Raw genomic sequence first — 22,440 nt, forward strand, 5'->3', positions numbered from 1 at the left:
TGGTTGAGTGCTTTTAGTTAATTTAGTTGTATATATTGTTATTACTATTATTGTGTGTTTGCTTATTTATACTGTATATATTTGACCTCTTGCACGGGAGCTGCAATGGAAATTTCGTCGAATTCTGTTCAATGACAATAAATGCTATCTATCTATCTATCTAACCTGAGCCAGTGGGAGCATATAAATATTGAATAGGAGGGATCCGAGGATTGAACCTTGGGGTACCCTACATGTGACCTTTGACCTCTCTATGAGAAGTTTCCGACTGAAACAAGGAAATGGATCTCAGGGAAACATCAGATCAGATTTTGAGACCCCTGTTAACTAGATCAGTGTTTCCCAACCCTGGTCCTCCAGGCACACTAACCTGCATGTTTTTCATTGTTTTTGATTTTAGAGGTTATAGCTGAAAGGTTAGTTGATTCTGGTTAAATATATTATTTTCAGTTATTCATCACCAGTAATTGTTAGCTCAGTAATGGTCTGAGACCAGGCTTTGAGACTTCAGTTAAATATATGGACATGTAGAAATTCTGGGTAGAGATTGTAGACCTACACGCTCCTGTTTCATACTTTAAAGTTCTTTCATTAAATGCTACGGTACCAATGATCCAACTGGACTTTATTGTCATTGATGTAATACACATGAAAAGAAACTAACCTGACTGCCTGAATTTTACTCTCATGTTCCCATGACAACAGAACCCAACAGAACTTGGTATCGTCTCATGGCCACAATGACAGATAAACAGATCAGCAGTTAGAAACAGCTCACCTCTCTGATGGTGGAGATCCAGGAGATTTAAAGTTAATGATGGCATCCTTTGACCTGTCGCTCTTAAAGGACACACAGCTGGGTTCTAGTTCTGGTTCTGGTCTGAGTCTCTGATGGATCCTGACAGAAACATGATGATTAAAAGTGAATCTGTTCAGTCTGGATGAAGCAGCAAAGAGGAGCAGCAGCAGCTTCATCACCACGTCTGTTTTGGCCTGATATAGTGAACGCTGTGTGAAAAGGGCTGTGGACAGTTAGAGATGGTGACCTCACCTCTGACCTTTGCTCTGGCTCTCATCTTCCCCACACAGAGTGGTTTTAGAGGGAGGGACTCCCTCCTCTCTGTCCTCACACTGATCCATGCTGCTGAATTCACATCAGCTCACACACACTTTCTAGCTTCACCTGCAGAGGAAACACACATCATTCATCTGCACATCAACTCTGATCATCCTTTACATCATTAGTGCTGGAAAAAGATCAGCTGCTCCTCCTCTGATTGGCTCTTCTTCTCTGCTTCATATCAGTGTCAGGTGAATGCAGTCAGACAGCAGAGAGGCAGAGGAAGCTGCATCAGCTGCTGCACTTCTACTATCAGTCCACTAGATGGAGACATGGAGCAACATTTACATTCACTGATTCAACCTGAACATCAGGAAGTATTTTAGTTCATTATTAATCTCTACATTACTGACACTCTGATTAAATATCAGGAACTATTTTTAATTATATCTACAATTGGATTATCTGCTCCATCAAAAAGTAACTATTTAATAACCTGACTGAATCAAACATTTTACAACACTACTATTTTATTTTGAAAGGAAGCAGAAGGAACCTGTTGTGTCTGACTGTTATGGTGGAGACCATTTTCATACCAGGAAATAAAAACATGACGCAGTTTGTTCAACGAAGAAAACAAAGAAACATCAACTGTTCATCATGTCTGTTTCCAGTTCAACATTAATCTAATAATCTTGTAGATTCATCTTGACACAGCAGAGAGTTTAAACTTTGAGCTGAAACCAGAATTGAACATTTTCTCCAAATGTCAGAGAGCAAGAAAAACGGGACATTTCCCGAAGATAAAGTCTAAATATTGAACAAATCAAACTTACAGTTTGTTTAAACGATCCAAAGAGTTGAAGAAGAACATCTGAACAACAAATAAGAGACACATCAACCGGACTGTAGCCACGCAGAGAAAGGTGAAAACGAAACTAAATTTGACGGATGTTGCGTAACTGATTATGTGACCTATTATGGCAAGCCGTTTTAACATAAATTCGGTTTCGTCTGACTAAGAGTTCTTGTGAGAAATTCTTCACAAGACCATAATTACATTCCAGATATCTAAAAATGCATTTTGAGTAGACAAAACTACATTTTAACTATCCCGAATGGTAATTTAAGATATCTGCATTTACATTCTGACTAGTAAGATTAATAATTCATTTTGACGAGTCAAAATTACAATTCAAGATATCTTTTAATTTAATTTTGTCTAGTCATTATTTACTTTTAAGATATCTATAATTTAGTTTTGACTAATCAAAACTATACGGAGCCCTCCAGGGGACATGGGGAATTTTTTTTCTTTTGCATCCCCTCGCAAAATGTTTTGGGTTCCCTCGCAATAATCTACTGATCAGTTCATGCGGCATAATTGATACTGTAAGCCTTTCTTATGGTGGCCGTAATTTCTGCTTTAATACAAGCTTATAAGGTTTTTCCATGGATTATTGAGTTATTATCGCGGGTAATAAGTCATCTGATTGTGTCTCTATTGTGTTCGTGTCTGAATGGTTTAAAGGGCTGCTTTCTGTGCCGTTCCATCTGAGCCTTAACAGACATAAACATGCAGTAAAAAGAAATCGATTTTCAATCAGTTTCTTTGCACCAAAGTGTTAATAATAAACACGCTCAGTGAGACGGGTCTTCGAGCGCTTTTGCCTTTGAGACTTAAATCTTTCTCTGCTTATTGAAACAGCTTCTCATTCCTTAATAAAAATTCTATAACAATCTTAAATGAAAGTTTTACATCAAACCATACACCTAGGTCCTTATATTTACCTGCTTCAATTTTTGCCCATATAATCTAAGATCTACTGTAGGATTAACATGTTTTTCAAAGAAAAGGGTTATTTGTGTTTTCTCTATAGACAAATGAAACCCCAATTCATCTTTCAACCCCATCAGTTGCTGATTGCATTCTATTTTTAATTGCCTCCTCTCACCCATAATGCCCCATCATCTGCAAATAAAGCTTTACTGATTCTAAAATCTATCCATCCATCCATTTTCTTTACACCCTTGTCCCTTGGTGGGATCAGGAGGGTTGCTGGTGCCTCTCCAGCTAATGTTCTGGGTGAGAGGTGGGGTCACCCTGGACAGGTCACCAGTATGTTGCAGGGCACCACAGAGACACACAACCATGCACACACTCACACCTAGGGGCAATTTGGAGAGGCCAGTTAACCTGACAGTCATGTTTTTGGACTGTGGGAGGAAACTGGAGAACCTGGAGAAAACCCACCATGCACAGGGAGAACATGCAAACTCCATGCAGAAAGACCTGGCTGGGAATTGAACCCAGGACCTTCTTGCTGCAAGGCAACAGCTCTACCAACTGTGCCACTGTGCAGCCCTCTAAAATTTATATTATTAAAAATATCATTAATCATTACATTAAAAAGCAATGAACTACATGCACTACCTTGTGGAGTTCCGTTTTGTATAGCATAAATAGTTGAATAATTTACCCCAACTCTTACTTCTATCGTTCTATTATTTAAAAAATCCTTAATGCAATTAAACATTTTATCCCTTATTCCCATTTTATCCATCTTAATAAACCATCCTTCCAAAGCATGTCATACACTTTTTCAATATCAAAAAATGTGGCTAAGTGAATTTCTTTATTTACCTGAGCCTTTTTTATTTAATTTTCTAAACAAAAAATTAGACCTGCAGTTGTCCTTCCACTACTAAAACTACTCTGATAGGAAGTGGTTTTAGTGGGTTTTTAGACGTCTTTTTCTCAGTAAGAAAAATACGTCTTTTTTCCATTTCATATATTAACCTCCAAGTTATTTCTCCAATCATTTTACGTAAATTAGATATAAGGGCTATAGGCCTATAACTTTTTACCTCTACCTTATCCTTACCTGGTTTTACTATCGGTACAACGACTGAATGTTTCCAACTGGAGGGCAATTCACCATGTTCCCATATTTATTGTATAACTTTAAAACTACTCCATCTGACAACTGTTCAATCATTATATAGCGTATGCCATCTTTACCTGGAGATGTATTCTTTTCTTTTTTTTACTTTATTTTTAGTCGTTTTTAAACAACACATACATTCAGAACATGAGGGCTAGGGCAGGTAGAGCTGGTCATACTGGTGACCATTACAATGCAGACATTTCACTGTATAAAATTACACAAAATAAATACAGACAATAGCTCCCAGGTGTCTGTCCGAGAGATGTAGAATCACAAACATCAACTGTTACACACTTTTGTTTATAAAATAATCCCATTTTCCCCAAAGTTTCTCTCCTTTCTCCTTCTGGAGACGTATTTTAAATGTCAATATTTCCATATTGTATAGCAAGTTTATGATATTCACAAGAAGCTCCAGAGCAGGGGGTCTAGGTTGGAGCCAACATTTAGTAATTGCCTTCTTGCTTGCAATCAGAAATATCTTCAACATGTATGTGTCCTTATTATCAAGTCCTTCCGGGAGTATTCCAAGGTACATAGCAGAAAATGAAAGAGCTAAAGTTATACCCAGAATTTCATAGATTACTCGATTAACATCCTTCCAGAAGGTTTTCAATTGTGGACAGTCCCAAAATATATGAAAACAGTCTGCAGGGACCACACCACACTTCCTCCAGCAAGAGAACTGAGAATCACCCAGCTTTGATTTCTGCTTTGGCGTAATAAAAATCTGATTAGATTCTTCCAGCCGAAATCGCACCATGTTAATGAATTTGTGGTGAACAGAGTATTCCTCCAAATCTGCAGCCAGGCCTCAAGTAAAATTATTACATTTGCTTCCCTTTCCCATCATTGTCTGATAGTCAGTTGATTTCTTATTCATAGATGCTAAATTTCTATAAAGTTTGCCGATAGTGCCTTTTGTATTTTTACCAGCATATGAATCCATAAATATTTGTACTATTCCTGCTTCTGCATCCAAGTCATAAGTTTTGATTTCTTTCCTGAAGAAACTTCGGACCTGTAAATAACGGTAGAAATCTTCTCTGCCCATGTCATAAGTCCAGCACAAATCCTCAAATTTGACCAACTCCCCGTTTTTAATTATATTACAGAAAGCAGTGATTCCCTGTTTTGCCCATCTTCTATATTTGTGGTATATCGATGCTGGGAGGAAGCGCGGGTGGTACGCAGGCCAACTCAAAACTCCTATCTGTTTATGGAGGTTGAAATTTTTAACTACCTCTGCCCACTTTTTCGAGGAGAAACTCAAACACAGATTTTGTAATTGGTATACCTGGGCACCCCAGAACAGACTGTATAGGGACGTCCAACAAGGAAAGCTCTATGTCCTTCCATTTAGCATCATAGGCTGGATTACACCAGCACACCAGAGGTCTAATCTGGGCAGACAGGTAATAATCCACTAGGAAAGGCAGACCCATACCCTCCCCGATCCCCAGTCAGCTCCAGGGTCGAGTATCTTACTCTTGGCCTTTTGTTGCTCCATATAAACCTTGAAAAATGCTTATCCCACTCCCTAAATTGTTTTGCTGGAACCTCTACTGGAAGTGCTGTAAATATGTACAATAATCTTGGAAGAACATTTATCTTTATTGTTCGGATTCTGCTGCCAACGTCAAGGGGGAGCAGGCTCCACCTGTCCAGGTCCTCATATATTTTCTTATTTATTCGTTTGTAATTAACCTCATATAATTGAGCCAAATTTTTTGTTAGTATAACGTCCAAGTATTCTATTTGTAATTGGTGCCAATTAAATTGTTAATTTATTAACTGTTTTGATGGAACAAAATGAAGGGTCAGAAATTGGGGGTTTTTTGTATGTTGAGTTTATAACCTGAGAGTCTGCCATATGTTTCCAGGATGTTCATAAGCAATGGAATACCAGATTCAGGGTTTTTAATTACTACTAAAACATCATCCGCATACAAGCATATTTTGTTTTCCACATTCCCTATTGTCACCCCCTCCAACCCATCCTCTTCTCTAATAACCTGAGCCAGTGGTTCGATAAAAAGGTTAAAGAGTAGTGGGCTTAAAGGACATCCCTGCCTACATCCTCGTTGTAGAGTTATTTGATTCGAGAGACCTCCATTGATTTTAATTCTTGCTTTTGGTGAGGAATACACATTTTTTATACATTGAATAAATCTATCACAGAACCCAAATCTCTTCCATTACTTGAAACAAAAACTCCCACCCTACAGTATCATATGCCTTCTCGGCATCTAAGCTGAGAAGGACTGCACTTGATTTTTCTTTAGTTATATGATCAATAACATGGACAGCCCTTCTTATACTATCATGTGTTTGTCTATTACCAATGAAACCTGTCTGGTCCTCATCTATCAGAAAAGGAATCAGGGTACTTAATCTCTTAGCTAATATTGCAGCATATAATTTATAGTCTATATTTATGTAGCCCAGTGATAAACTGAGGTTATGGTAGTTACTATTTGTTAAGGTTAATTTTACATAGTTCAAAATAAGATACAAGTGTATTAAAAGTAAATTATTGTTTACTCAAACATACATTGGTGAACAACTAAGTGTTTAGTATTCTTCTTTCTGAAAGAAATACATTGGTATTTTCCTTCACCTCAATAGTGACCTTAATATAAAGGTCACTATTGAGTAATTACCTTATTTGATGATTAAAACTATTGTTTGTTAGTGAGCTATTGTGTAAATATTGTAACTGAAAGAAGCAGTGTGACGTAAGCTGCACTGCGCATTTTCTGATCTCACCATTTTCATTGGCAGTGGGGACAGTTTGTCCGGTGCGGGACTGGGGATTGGTGGAGAGGAGGAGAAGGCGGGAGAAAGGGGAAGTGTGGTAAGGGTGGAGAACGGAGGCGGACGAGGAGAGAAAAAAAGAGGAATAAATAAGAAAGGGAAAAAGACAGACGAAAAGGAGAGACAAAGGGACAACAGGACGAGAGGGCACGGAAGTCGGGAAAGTTGAAGGAGTTCAGTTGACGCTGGAGGGACGAGCCAAGAGGGGACCGGAGCAAGTGGTCGCGACGGACTTCGGGCTAAGCTAAGTGGGCTAACGCTTTAGCGCCACGATCCTGCGGCAGCCGTTGAGCATAGACATAATATAAGGATAGACGCCTCATGCCCCGCTGTCGCCTATTGTCGCTGACGAGATTTAGGGCGGCCATCTTGGAGCGGTATACCACTCTACTCGGTCCTATGTGTTTAACAGGCACAGTGACGGATCAGCGCATTTAATCGATCATAACACGCTTTTTTGTTACTGGAAACCTTATTCAAACAGCTATCAAAGCTACATTTATAAACAATTGTATTATTTAAGTATGTTATTTAAGTTATTTAAGTATTTAAATATGCTTAGTGGCTAAAACAATAGAATAGGAATGGAATATTCTGATATTGATGTATAAAGAGCATATTACAAAGCACACAGCCGTTCATAATTTATTTAATAAATTATTTAGTAATATCAATACATATTTAAATAACTATACAACACAAATAAAGATTCATAATGGCACAAATAAATAATTAATACTGAATTATATATATATATATATATATATATATATATATATATATATATATATATGTTTATATATATATATATGTTTATATATATATATATATATATATATATATAAATATAATTTTTTTTATAAAATAAAAAAAAATATATATATATATATATATATATTTTTTTTTTTTTTTTTTTTATTTTTTGCCGACTTCTAGCTTCAGAGATTCAGCAGTTGAGATTAAGTCCAAAATCTGATGAGATCCATCCTGCTGCAGTGAATTCGTCTCTCTTTATAGATTTCTCCCTCTTCTTCCTCACATCGTGTCTTTATGAAACTTTCAAAACAAAAACGGAAGATTTGGGATGTATCTTACTAGTGAAAGAATTACATATAAATAATAGTCTTTACCACCTGTGTAAACTTTGCTGGTGAATGTTATAACACATAAGTTTTATAATATGTGTTATATTGTTTCATTTCTAATGCTCTTGTGTCATATAATCTAAGTCAATGTTAGAGAATAATTAATATTTTTAGATGTACAGAATCTCAGTTAGTCTTCATAGCGGGGCTGAACCCGTATTACACCGGGTTCAGATACCAGCTAGGCGAGATACCAGCTAATATTAGCTGGTATCTCGCCGGTGGACATAAATACAGTAAAGTAATATTCTAATATATAATATAATCACAATATATACACAATAATATGTCCATCTTACTTGTGAAATGCTGTCTGTGGAGCCCTCACATCAATAATCCATAGATCCGAACAATAATATCCCTCAGAGCTGAGGCATCGTCTATTGTTTTGATTGAGGAAAGTAGGAGTTTATACCGCTCTAAGATGGCCGCCGTATTTCCTGCGCCGGAGCAGCCAATGCGGCGTCTACCCTTATATTATGTCTATGCCGTTGAGCCCCTGCGAAGTGGAGAGGAGGGAGGCATCTCAGCGTTTCCTATGTTTTCTCCGAATTGCAACGCTCTCAAATTGTTTCTTTCCTTCGTCCTCCCTCTGGGATTTCAACATCTACGCCTCGTTGGTCACAGGCCTGCAACGTTGGGTTTTCTCCGGTTTTTTCCCATTTTCCCACCACCATTTGAAGGTCGTGAGTAGAACTGACTGTTCAGGACGATATACTAGCTTGGACATTGCTTGTGAACATTAACTGTTTAGTTGGCCTGCCTTATGTGCTGCCTTATGTGAAAAGTATATGTTGTTTTTTGTTTTGTTTTTTTGTTTTGTTTTCCCTAAATCTTTAAAGTGTTCACAGCTTACAGTTCAACTGGTAATTAACAGTGAGGGTTCCCTGTCACTGTAGTTAATAAAGTGAAGCTGAGTAATTTTGCCTGAATTTCCATTTCTCTGGGTCATATTTGTTACAAACCAGGTCAGTGGTATTGCCTACATAATGGTGTACCTCATTGATGTCGAACCCAAGCACCCACCATTTTAGTTTTTTCTCATAGAGTGGTTTAAGGTACTACATTTAATACACTAATTGGTCTATACCCTTTAGGATCCGTTTTGTCCTTCCCCACCTTTGGTATGACCGATATAAACGCCTCTTGCCATGATGGGGAAGAGCGTCCCCTCCCAGGGTGTAGTTAAAGGAGGCCTTCAATAGTGGGAGAACAGATTCCCTCATGGCCTCATACCACTCCGGAGGGAACCCATCTCAGCCCGGTGATTTTTTTGGTCTTAAGATTGGATATTCCTCGGTCAACTTCCTCAGCTGATATTTCTGCCATTAACTTGTCATTTTGGTTTTTTCCTATAGATGGAAGATCCAAAGAGTTAAGAAATTTTTGAATTGTTTGATTATCCATTTTGTCCGGCTGTGTGTACAGAGCTGCATAGTACCCTTCAAATGAACTCTGAATTTCTTCATGTTTACTAGTTATCTTGTTAGTTCTTGGGTTCCGAACTTTATAGATTGTGTTTTCCACCTGTTATTTCCCGAGCCTCCATGAAAGCACCTTAGAAGCTTTAGGCCCTGCCTCATAATACCTTTGTCTCATATATTTAAGTTTTTTTCAATTTCCTCATTTAAAATTGTGTGAATCTCCTGCTTAACCGGCCTCATTTGTTCCAGTAAGAAAGGGCTTTTGTTAATCGAATGCAGCTGCTCCAATCTTTTTAAATTTTCTTGTAAGTCTGTTAGTTTTTTCACTCTGATCTTCTTTAAATTAGCACATTTTGCAATTATTTTACTCCTAATATATGCTTTAGCCGCATCCCACAGAATTGTAGGGTTAATTGTTCCATTATCGTTGAATTCTAAATAAGTTTTAAGCTCTTCTGCCATTTCTGTTTTGAATTCCGTGCGATTTAATAAACTTGTGTTAAGCCTCCATAGCGTGTTTTTAGGGCTTCTAGTTAAATTAATTTTCATAGTTAAACCAGAGTGATCGGAGATGTCTCTTTGTCCTATTATACGATCTTTCACTCTGTGAAGATCCTTATCGAACATAAAAAAAATAATCAATTCTGGTATATACGTTATGTCTAGTTGAGTAAAAAGTAAATTCACGGTCATATTTATGGAGAGATCTCCATGTATCTGCGAGTCCCAATTCTTGCATTATTTTCTTGAATTGCTTTTCTACGCGAGTCCTTCCTCATTCCCTGCTAGTCGTATCCATTTTTGGGTTTAGGAGTAAATTAAAATCACCTGCACATATACAAGTGCCACTGACTTCTGCAGCCACAAGACTAAATACCTCCTTAAAGAAGTCAATACTACTACCAGGGGGGGCATAGATATTACATAGGGTGACCTCTTCCTGTTCCAGCTTCCCCTTTAACAACACATATCTACCTTCTTTATCTTTATGTTCTGCAATAAAATCAATGGTATTAGAATGGCTACCCCTCTTTTTTTCCCCAGATCTGTGAGAAGCATATGTTTTTCTATACCCCATTTTTTTTATTTTCTCATGTTCTTCATTCGACAAATGTGTTTCCTGCAAGAACCCAATGCCAACCTGTTCTTGTTTAAACTTTGAAATGATCTTGCTTCTTTTAATTGGATTTTTTTATACCATTCACATTGAAAGTCTGTATATTGTAGTACTGCATATCATTTAAACACGAACATGTTTTTTTCTACCTGTATAACAACACTCCTAGCCCTCAGAACACAAAGAACAGAAATACATAACAGAACTTGACATAACGACGAACAGGTCTTCCAAATAAGAGGATCCTTTATTCCTCTTAATGAAGGGGAAACTGCCACTAGTGGGGCCGCTGCTTAGTTGCCTACTTGAAGAAAGGAAACTGAAAAGGTTAATTTAAGAGTCACCTGCATCAAATCTTCATCACTCCTGTTATGAAGGGGAGTCACAGCCCTCACCATACTCATGTGCAGAGACGGCCACCCCTTGACGCTCCGAATGGTACCAGCCAGCTGTCCAGAAGCTCTCGCTGTGAAGTGCTCAAGTGTGTCTTTAGTGTTGTTGAGGAAGATTATTCATCCATAGCGACGTCCTCTCTGCCTGGCCGCTGAAACGCCTTTAGCTTTTCCCGTGTGCTCTCTCGCAGGCCAGGTGCGCTCCCAGCGCGTCGTGATCCCACTATATCCATTGGCAGAAGATTGATTGTCTCCGCTGTGATGGCTTTGGATCTGTTTGCAGACACCGGTCCCACCATGAATCCACGTCTTCTCAGGTCCAGCGCAGCCTCCTCCGCACTGTTGTAGATCAGTGGTCCCAAACCCCCGGTCCGTGGACCAATTGGTACCGGGCCGCGCAAGAAATAATTAAAATATTTCCGTTTTATGTATTATTTGAGTCTGGAGGATCTTTTATTTTGAAAATCCTTTAACCAGATGCTCTTGGTTACTTACGCACCAACATTGAGCCCACAAGCAGCAAAATGAGTAAGAAACAGATCAGATGTCTTTGGAAAGTTTCTTTGCAAAGGGGGAAAGGCCCAGAGAAGAGACAGGAGGATGGATTTATCCCGGACCGGTAGGTGAGTCAAACATTACAAGCCGCTCTGTGTAACATGCGGCGACCGGCAGCTAATGAGGCAATGAATCTTCAAACTGCTTCGCCACGTAGAGACCAAGCAGGCTGTGGATATAAGCAACACTTCGGGTGTCATTGTCTCCATCACTCCCAGATGGGACCGTCTCGTTGCAGAGAAACAAGCTCAGGGCTCCGTTAGTCATAGTGAGTTAAAATTTTCATGAGAGTAAAATGTTTGTTATTGTGGCGCATCTGTATCTTATTTTGAAGGGATATATAAACGTTACCATGTTGACCACAGTCGAAGAGCTTTGGGCAGTGGGCGAGAGGAGATGAGTAGAGCTTGTGAGTCTTAAGTCTGGTTTAGACGGAAAGATTTAAGGATTGTCGGCCGATTCTCCAAACCTCTGTGACCACAGAGCTGATAAAAGTACAACAGGTTCGATCGGTTCGTGTTCAGCCACAAGGCAGGAGCAACACGAACCGATTCCAGTTATGAACATCCCAATTCCAGAAGAAAATGGACAAAACCCCCAACATAGCGGGAATTTAGAATAACCAAACACGGATGACGACGTAGAAACATAGTGACAGTTTAAAGACGTAACAAAAAGAAAAGGCGGTGGATAAAAGACAGCGGGAGCAGCCGCTCTATTTGCTGCACTATGATTTGGAGGTGAGTTATGTTTTTTCATAGTTAACATTTTTAACTGAATGTTTATTCAGTTAAAAATGAATAAACATTCATTTTTAATATATAATATGTATCATATATTATGATATATAATCATATATAATCATTATTATATATGATTATTATATTATCATATATAATAATGATCTTTACATATAATAAACATTTCCACATATCATCTCCGATATCCACCGGACTCAGTTGCGCGATATGTCAGCTGTTTGGGATTCCCCTCTGTTCTTACGTCACCACGCTTTCTGATTGGCTTCTTGTATATATGTATATATATATTTATATATAAAATTTCAGGAAGCGTACTACCGTGGACCGAGGTGGGGTACTCGGTGGAGGCTGCGCACCCAGCGCTCTGTGGGCTCTTTCTATCCCCAGATTCTTCTCACTGCCTAAGTCCAAACTGTCACCGAGTTCAGTTTTAAGCATGTTTTCCACGTACCTCTGCATTGAGGTGCCTTCCGCATTTTCAGGGATGCCATATACCCGTAAATTGTTCCGGCGTGAGCGTCCTTCCACATCCGTGATCTTTTCCCAAAGTAATTTCTGGTCATTTAGCAGCTGGACGATAGCAACTCTCTTTCTCTGCCATGCTCTTTTCCATTTCTCCAAGACGCTCACCCATCTCCTCGGTCTTGTTAATAGCGGCACTAACCTGTTGATTTATTTCGGTTGTCAGCTCATTCAATAGGCCCTCTGCCATTACTTCACCCACCACCTTTCTCAATGAGCTAATTGTAGCAGGCAAGGCCTCATTCGCCATCTTCTCTCCTTCCACGACTGGGTGTGTTCCGCAAGCTTTGCTTTCGTGTCGTATTCTGAGCTCCGAGGCTGAACTCGACCCTTCTTATTTTTATCCCCACTCATTCTTGTTGAGAAAAATAAACTTTTAGCGCGTTGATACTTTGAATTAGGGGGGCTTTTATTTCTAGCGATGCAGGACCTCGCTTCCAGGCACGTGCAGGGGGTGCTTGAGCACCTGCCCTTTTTGCTCCTTGCCCCAAAGTGCCCTTTTGGTTATTTTTTTATTTTTATTTTTTTGTTGGTATTATTATTTTCAAAGCCCTCTTCTGACACATAATAACAGGTACTAAAATTATTTTATTTATTTATTTTTTTTGTACAACATAATAAGCTTTCCAGTCACCTTGTTACCTTTGACCTTTTGCCCGTGACACATGACTCAGTTGTCTCTCGCGCAGTGAGATAAGGCGGCTAACTAGCTCAGCATAGCGAACGTTCCAGATTACAGATCAGTTTTTGGTGAATTATATATATTAAAAATGTTTTTAGTGAATAAAGTGGAGTAGACTTGCTACTTGTCAGATGACGGAAAACGTTGTAGTATTGGAGTCGCGGTTTAAGCAGAGAGGTAATGAAATACAACAGACACTGACAGGCCTCTGCGTCTGCCTTTCTCTGAAGAACTACTGAGTGGGAGGAGACAGCCAGGTGAGGAGAAACTGTTCTTATCTATCGATTCAGTATTTTTATCATACAGACATTAGGCTGCTGTTGATGTGCTACTAGCTAGCTGGTAGCTACGACTTTGCTAGCAAAGCTAGATAACTAAAAAGCTTCTTCCCTGCGTACAAGGCACATCGCCCGTCCAAAACTGATCATCTCCATAATGGATACATGTCCGATCTTCTAATTTCCTTTGCTGCATAATTTACATTGCATTTATTCTGGCGTTAGGTAAATGTATCTTAAAGGAGAATAGCACTTAAATAATAGTCCAACAAGGACATTCATTTAGAATTAAAAATAACTCGCCCTGAATTACCATGATAGATATAATGTGTGTCATTAATGAAGGGGAAAAAAACTCAACCCAGATTTTAAGTTTAGGGTCTGGTTCGCAGAGTATGGAGTTATATTTTTTCCCCAATTATTCAATGGGAAAAAATAAACTAACCTCAGTTAAGTAAAATAAAATTGTAATCAAAACTTTTGGAATTGTAATGATTTCTTTTTAAAAAATAAATTATTATTTTTTTTTTAACTTTTTTAAATTACATAACTAATTTCCCAGATAGCACATGATGTTAAATCAACGTTGAAAAATAGAATTGTTGATTTTTGGTTGAAGACGACAAATGACGGTGGATCAACCATCAAACAACCATCCACCTCTAGCCAAGTAACCAATGTTGAAACTGTGTCATTGAATCAATGTTGTTTTGTCGTTGAAATCTAATGACTGAAATGCCGATGTCTGATCAACATCTGATCAATATTGAATCAATGTCAGAGGTATTGCCGCACCCCTTCCCCTCCTCTCCTCCTCATCAGAGCTCTGGGTCAGAGCATTTTATTACTGAGCGGGGGTTATCACATTTAAATTAAGCACTGTAGAGGATAGTCGGTGGTGATTCCTTTCTGTACATTTTTTTACCTGTTCATAACAATTCTCACTGACTGTGTGAGTGTGATATATTGACACAAAAACATCTACAACTTACTACAAGGAGTGGAGCGGTCCACCCCCACCGTTTACATGAGTGGGATGTCCCAAACACACAGCTGCTTCGCTGTTGGTGTAGCAGAGTTAATTTTATTCATTTATTTTATTTTTCTTTATGAACCTTCTCAAAACTAATTTTCTTTGAATTGACATGTCTGTTATATATTATTTCTGTTTTATTTTGCTTTCATTTTTGGTTCCTAGCAGTGTTGTGGTACTCGAAGTTGGTCTTGGTCTTAAGACCGGTCTTAAGACCATTTTTTGATGGTCTCGGTCTCGTCTCGGACTCGACCGCATTTGGTCTCGGTCTTGTCTCGGTCTCGGGCGCTGAGGACTCGGCATTTTATTTCAAGACCAGTCAAGACCGCAACTGTGAAAATATCACTAAACGTACAGCATTCTGTCCACTTTATTTGTTAACGTCTTTGTTTTCAGTGGATGCAAAACGCACCGATTAAAATCCAAGCAACTACGTGTTTCTGTTACTCCCCCCACCCTCCCCACCTTTCACTCACGCACGGCGCTCCAGGACATGCGCAGTTGTTTCCTCTCAGCGGCAGAAAATGTTTGTCTAATCGTCAGTAATGGAATATCGCTGCATAAATAGTAAGAAATCCGATGGCCACAGCTAACTCAGCAGCGCTTCGCTTTCACAGACGGTGGGGACAACGTCTAACTATTTTCGTCACTTAGAAAAGTAGCTCAAAGAAGGTAAGCTCCGTTGACGTGATGTTAGCAAAGCTAGCTGTACAGAGACACATAAGCATTGTGATGAAAAATGTTATCACTCACTGTGCTGAATTATTGTGCGGAGGTGTTGACTGACTTGTCGCATATATGGGACAACGCTATGTCCAAAAGTCTGCAATATAGTTAGGTGACATTCAGAAACAGTCGATTCTTCTCCACGGCTCTTTACTTATTAGATAGGACTGGAGTGTCACTCACTGAGAGCCGTTGTTCTATCAGATTACCATACACTGTCAGAATAGCATACATGCATTAAGCACTAAGAAATCCGACCGTCAGAGGAGTTGTCAGTTCACCATACGCAGCAAGTTATGATGAACATAAGTAATTAAATTGTTTTCAATGATAACTATATAGATATACATGTGTTGTCATGGTTTCAAAGTGTATTTAAAGCAGGTCTGGCTGCAGCTGGAGTCAGCTACAACACACGCCCGTGTAAAACTCACTTAACCGCTAAGTCAGGATGCCATACAACTGTTAATAACAAAGTGTATGACGATCTACGTCATGATTCTATGTTGTTGATTAAATGAAATCTTATGGTAATGACGTGTCTGACAGATATAGCCGGTGTTCTATCACATAGCCATACGCTGTCAGAATAGCATACATGAAGTGAGTACCATGCCAGCGCATGCACATTAAGTCTGACCGTCAGTGTAGTTGTCAGTATACGCAACAAGTTATGACGAAAATAAGTAATTAAATTGTTTATAATATGACATAATGTGATAACTAGATGGATATACATGCGTTGTCATGGTTTCAAAGTGTGTTTAAAGCAGGTCTGGCTGCAGCTGGATGCCATACAACTGTTAATAACCAAGTGTATGATGATCTACGTCATGATTCTATGTTGCTGATTAAATAAAATCATATGGTAATGACAGCGTATGCATATCTGAGCTAAGCGTACGACGATCTGACAACGTATGCTGATCTGACAGAACACCGTGATCTGACCTGACAGAACACCCGTTCTTTGTTCTTGTAATGCTCTGTGTACACTGCATCATTATTTTATTGTATTATGTACGTTAAAATTTAAATTAACAAATAACTAAAACACAAGAACGAAAGAGCACGCAGAGCATGCACATTGCTCTTTGATTGTTTTTGTTCAAAGTGGCAGCAGCTGTAATGTCTGCCATGGTGTCAGACTACCTGGCTTCATGAAGTGGGAATGAGAGTGAAAACAGTCACGGTGAGCGCCTTCTGTTTGGTTACTTCTTGCTTGTTGCTCCTTGGTCAGTGTTCATGGTTGAGCGTTATTTACCGTCAGGGCATTGCCTCAATTGCTATGTTTAATGGTGCAACAGTGGTGGTTTCTTATATGAGCAATATGGGCAAATGCCCAGGGCGTTATGTTTTTAGGGATGGCACGAGACCATCACACTTTTTAGCACATAAATGGAATATTTAATATTGGTAAAATGTATTAAGTATTTAATATCTAGGTGTTTTATGGTAATATGGATCTTTCAGATTATTTTGAGAAGCAATTTCGATGATATTTTACATTTTATTGTGTCATGTAGCGCGGGCCGCTGGTCTTGGTCTTGACTCGGTCTCGACTTTCCTCGGTCTTGATCTTGACTTGGTCTCGGACCCCAAAAGTCTTGGTCTTGTCTCGGTCTCGATACACTCTGGTCTTGGTCTTGTCTTGGTCTCGGGTTAGGTGGTCTTGAACACAACACTGGTTCCTAGTGTGTAAAAAGCCATCCTAATCTATGAATATTTGTTTTCTTTTGTTTTTTAATTGTACTTTATTTTGGTGGGGAAGCTTTTACTTTCTTACTTCCTGTTTTTGCATTATATCCTGTGTGTTCCCCCTGCCCTCCTCAGTTCATGTCAAGCTGCGCTGGGGAGAGGTAAGTGTACAGAGTTGTCTTTCATTTGTGTATTAAAATATTGAAAATGTTCTAAAAATATATGTTGTAAACTCACATGTTATATATATTGTTGTTTAACTGTTCATGTTTAGCGCAGCACTATGCTGGGCATTTGTCTCCCACATTGGTGACACCCATCAAGTTTTCTGTATCAACGTGGTTATTTTTTTAATTTATTTTTCTTTTCCTTTTGGTTGGTTAGGGTGTTTGTGGAGAATCCAGAGCCCAGGAGCTGCTTTGTTTAAAATGTTCTTGTTTTGAACAGGTATGTGTGTTGTTTCAAATTTTATTTGGATGTGAAATTAATCTATTTAGCATATTTCTATGTTATGGTGGAAAATTGTAATTATAGGGCAGATTATTTCTGTTTAGGTTTTATTTTAATTGTATGACTGTAGATTTATTTTATTAGTGAACCTCAGAATTTTGGTTTTGTTTAATGCATTTCTGTGTCAGTTCGCGCCAAGCTGTGCTGGGGAGAGGGTGTTTGTAGAGAATCCGGAGCCCAGGAGCTGCTGTTTTAAAATGTTCTTGTTTTGAACAGGAATAAAATTATCCTGATTCCGGTGTGGTTCTGACTTCCTGTTCCCAACCGCTACATTGGCTTGTTGGAAAAGATTTTAATTCAATGTTGAATTATGATCACAGAGGCTGCATGTATGGTTCAGGTCAACGACAGAAGCTGGATCAACCATCAAACAACCATTCAATTCTAGCCAATTAACGTCCATTGATTGAAATGCCAACATCGAATCCAGTGTGTTTCAGCACCGGTCCTCCAGGCCCTGCAAGTTTTAGGCATTTCCCCAATTCAGCACACATGATTTTAATTGACATCTGATTAACAGGGTTTTGCTGAACTGAAAACACACAGGTCAGTTTACACCACCTGCCATTCAAACGCCCAACCCATTCCCCTTCACCTGCCAAAGACACACACACCCTTTTCCCCCCCACCTGGGCCCATCTACCCCTCAATCGGGTGAAACAACTTTAATTTTAAGTGAGGGTTTTTCATTTTAAAAGATCTTTTTTGGCTCTAGTGGGCTTTATTTGATAGTTAATTGACAGGAAGGTGGGTACTGAGAGAAGGGGGGTAATGCAGCAAAGGTTGCCAAGGTCAGGAATTGAACCTGTGACAGCTGTGTTGAGGACTGAGTCCTTGATTGTGGTTTGTGCTTAACCCCTGCGCCACCACAGCACAACCCCTTTTAGGTGAGGGTTAATCACCTTTTAACTTAAGCACTATGTGTTGACAACACTGAGTTGTGATTCCGTTCTGTACCCAGAGTCACTAGCGGAACAAGTCAGCGTTGGGCCGGGGGGCGGGGCTAATTACCGGACCCCTAACGAATCACCAGGCCCCTGACGTTTATCGCCTGCGCTACCAGAAACTGTTGAGCGAGGGGCGGGGAGGTTGGTCTGCGTTTTTTGGTTGATCTTTACCCAGGAAACACATCGGCTAAACCGTGAGTGAAACGGTCACTGGGACTGACTAGTATATATTCCATTGAGGGAAAGTAACTTTAACATTAAATAGACCTTTCTCAACAGGCGGTAGACTTTCTCAGTCTATAATCAGATATTTAAGCCCCCCCCATAGCTCTGCGCCTGCCCAGATTGCACATGATGGCAATTCAACATTGAATTAACATCTTTTGCCAACAAGCCAACAGCGAAGTGGCTGTGTGTTTGGGACATCCCACTCATGTAAATGGTGGGGGTGGACCGCTCCACTCCTTACTCCTTGTAGTAAGTTGTAGATGTTTTTGTGTCAATATATCACACACAAATGGTCAGTAGGACTTTTTTATGAAAAAGAAAGAAAATGTACAGAAATGAATCTTCACCCACTATCCTTTACAGAGGTTAATTTAGAATGTAATACCCCCCACTCACTAATAAAATGCTCTGACCCAGAGCTCTGATGAGGAGGAGAGGAGGGGAAGGGGTGTGGCAAAAGAGCTGACATTGATTCAACATTGATTCAACATTGATCAGTCGTTGATCAGACATTAGCATTTCATTCATTAGATTTCAACCACAAAACAACATTGACTCAATGACACAGTTTCAACATTGGTTACTTGGCTGGAGGTGGATGGTTGTTTGATGGTTGATCAACCATCAGTTGTTGACCTCAACCAAAAATCAACCATTCTGACTATAATTCAACGTTTATTTACCATTGTGTGCAATCTGGGCAGTTTATTGCAGCCCTCATTACCTCCTCATCTCCCCCTACTCCCTCCCAAACCTCCCCCACCCAGCCGCTCCTCCCAACCTTCTCCTCTTTACCCCCTCTCATCCCTTCTTCCCTCCCCCTCCTTGAGCTCTGGGTCAGAACATTTTATTACTAGGTGGAGGTTAATCATGTTTCAAATTAAGCACTACATGTTGAGAACAGTGGGTTGTGATTCCTTTCTGTACATTTTCTTGTCTGTAAATAGCATTACTGACTGTGCATAATGTGTTGACACAAAAACATCTACAAGTCTGTACTAGGAGTTGTACAGTCCACCTCCCCGATTTTACACTTGTGGTTTGTCCCAACCAAAAAGCCACTTTGCTGCTGGCTTGTTTGCTACCGGCTTCTGAATTGAATTCTCCGCTGAGCACTTTTATGGTAAGTTTTTCAATATTACTTTGATCTTAAATGTGTTTATTGAAAAATAAGGGCATTGTTTTGTGCCCATAGTAATCCTATGGATATTTTTAATAATTGAGGTCATGTCTCCTTTTGTATTATTTTCATCCTACCCACCACTCCAGGCCTAAGTATGAAATCCTGTGAGATTTTGTGGGATTTGAGTTTTTAAAATAGGGCGGGGCCTATTGTTTGGTCTGGGAGAACATGTGGTGGACAAGGAAGTGTAAGGCTGGCTGCTCCAGGTGGGCTTTAAATTGTTGTGATAGTAATCACTTGTTTTTAACTTTTTATTACGATATGCTTAGGGTCGTGCTTAAATGAGCCTCTGTACCAGAACAGCTGAGTTGGATGATTACATGACCGTCTGCAGCCATCAAGAAGTGCAGAAGGTTGTTAATCATCCACAGATTCAATCCAGGTGAGGCAGAAGGGAAACACTTAACATGTAAGGCAGGTGAAACACTGAACTAAACCTGCTAATGACTGATTCAGTCTGTTGATCCTTGGATTGGTAACTGGTTAAATTGAACTGGACTATTGTTACTTGTGTGGGATCTTTATTAGCATATAGACACTTTTTAAGGAATTTAATCAACTTATTTGGAAATATTTGTAGTTGATGGAAGATTGAACCAGCTATTTGATGGAAGTTTATTCTGTATAAATTATAATTTTTCCAACTACACTATAAATCACCTTTTGTTCGATTTATTTGTCTCTGGTGTGTTAAATAAACCTGATCCTCCCTGAGTTTTATTGTTAGGTTTTCTGATAAACAGCCCTTTATTTTAAATATTGATTTAATATCAATATCATAAATCCTACACTATACTGCAGCTTGATGGGTAAATGCAGTTGTATATGTAAACATTAAGATAAATATTAATGAAAGATTAAGATATTAATTTAACAGTGAGTGTACATGGGGAACTATATGGTTTGTATTTGTTCTCAGACCTGTAACCAGTACAGTGTTTAATCTTTCATTGTGTTTCAGAACTTTTCAAATGTTTATCATATTTCTAACCGGCACCTTCCTCACTTTTATTTTTTTCAGCTGTTGCTCTGCAGTTTGACCGAAAGATGACTCTTGAGGACTGCAGCAAAACTGTCAAGAAGTGGCTTCATTATGCGCCAGAATGAGAGGAAGACATCACAAGGAATCAAAGTGACGCCAACCAGAGTCAAACTGGGGTTACCACAACTTGTACTGTTTCCCTACTTCATACAGTACAAAGCTTAACTTCATGGACTCTGTTCTTCTGTGGACAACATACTGTTGTTTTGACAGTCAAAAAGGAATCAAATATGTTTAAAGATCTGTCCCTCTTTTCTTAAATAAAATGTTATATCAAACCCATGTTGTCATTTTTAAACTTTTGTACACAGTTTACGCATCATCTGCCAATAATAGTGTTTAACACCAGTGAAGAAACTTTTAGTGGCATGTTATGATGTAGACCTATCAGACCTAAAATGTACATAAATCCTTAGCTTTCATTCAATATAAAACAACCCAAATCTGCGTATAGATCCACAGTAAAGAGTGTTGAATCAACATTGATTCAATGTAGAATCAACACAAATCTGCATGCAGATCCATGTTCAGATGATGGTTGAATCAATGTTGATTCAATGTAATAACACAAATATGCATACAAGTTGACATACAGATGATGGTTGAATCAACATTGATATAATGTCAGTAATGGTTGAAACCCTAACGTTGATTCAACACACAAGTCACCGACCACTTTCAATGTTTCAATGTCAGCGTTCAACGTTGATTCAATGTTGTTTCAATCATTCTGTGCTATCTGGGTATTATCCTCAATCATTTTCAATCTCCACGATAATTATTCATTTGATAATTTTTGGGAACTTTGCACTTTCACAAAGGACCTAGCAAACATCTGTGCTTTTTATTTCTTCGTTATAGGTTTACACTGATTATCTTTAATTATAGGTAGAAAACAAGAAAACAAGCCCTTGTAATTCCTCCCGTCTTTCTAATCATTCCACAAATCTTGTTTACTTTAACTTCTGTTCCAATTGTACTACAAAAACCCCTCCTAAAATGTTTTTAAATTATCAAATGAACGATTTAATTTTAAGTTTATTTGTGGAATAGAAAGTTGTTTGGTTCTTATTATCACCATGATTTTCAATCAATTGTTTTCTTCGAGTGGAGGGAAATAAAACCGGCAAATCTCTTGTAACATTTCTGGTCTATAAAGTCACAGCATTCATTTCTTTTAAAAAGGACCTTTTAGTTTCATTACTATATTTATTTTTCAAATGTAGCATGAGACATTTTTTTGTATTTTTTATATATGCCGTATGTTTGTCCTTAACTTGATCTTTGTTGCCACATTAGCTCCACTTAATACCAAACTAACTTTTAGCTGCATAAAAGAGATGGTGTTATGAGTAAAAAAATCATATGTCTA

General features: G+C 38.8%; 1 protein-coding gene and 1 long non-coding RNA gene across 4 annotated transcripts in view; one reads left to right on the plus strand and one right to left on the minus strand.

Annotated features, from left to right (window-relative positions):
* Positions 1 to 1,986, minus strand: part of LOC106911046 (uncharacterized) — a 307,017-nt gene extending 305,031 nt beyond the window's left edge. For both annotated transcript variants that reach the window (XM_088011168.1, XM_088011167.1), the window contains exons 1-3: positions 1,897 to 1,986; positions 1,052 to 1,183; positions 779 to 898 (exon numbers count right to left, since the gene is read on the minus strand). In XM_088011168.1, the coding sequence (XP_087867294.1) occupies positions 779 to 898; positions 1,052 to 1,140 (209 nt within the window). In that variant the 5' untranslated portion in view covers positions 1,141 to 1,183; positions 1,897 to 1,986. The remainder of the gene's footprint in view (positions 1 to 778; positions 899 to 1,051; positions 1,184 to 1,896) is intronic.
* A 16,398-nt stretch (positions 1,987 to 18,384) lies between these two features.
* On the plus strand, positions 18,385 to 21,346 carry LOC148156278 (uncharacterized). 2 transcript variants are annotated; one of them, XR_015764929.1, is made up of 3 exons: positions 18,385 to 19,966; positions 20,296 to 20,408; positions 21,048 to 21,346. It is a non-coding gene; the product is annotated as an uncharacterized LOC148156278 (long non-coding RNA). The 2 variants fall into 2 exon arrangements; XR_015764928.1 differs by having other exon boundaries at positions 20,296 to 21,346.
* The last annotated feature ends 1,094 nt before the right edge of the window (positions 21,347 to 22,440 follow it).

This window comes from Poecilia mexicana, unplaced genomic scaffold (genome assembly GCF_051168715.1).
Source record: "Poecilia mexicana isolate PSO_F unplaced genomic scaffold, ASM5116871v1 scaffold_12, whole genome shotgun sequence".
NCBI classification, from domain to species: domain Eukaryota; kingdom Metazoa; phylum Chordata; class Actinopteri; order Cyprinodontiformes; family Poeciliidae; genus Poecilia; species Poecilia mexicana.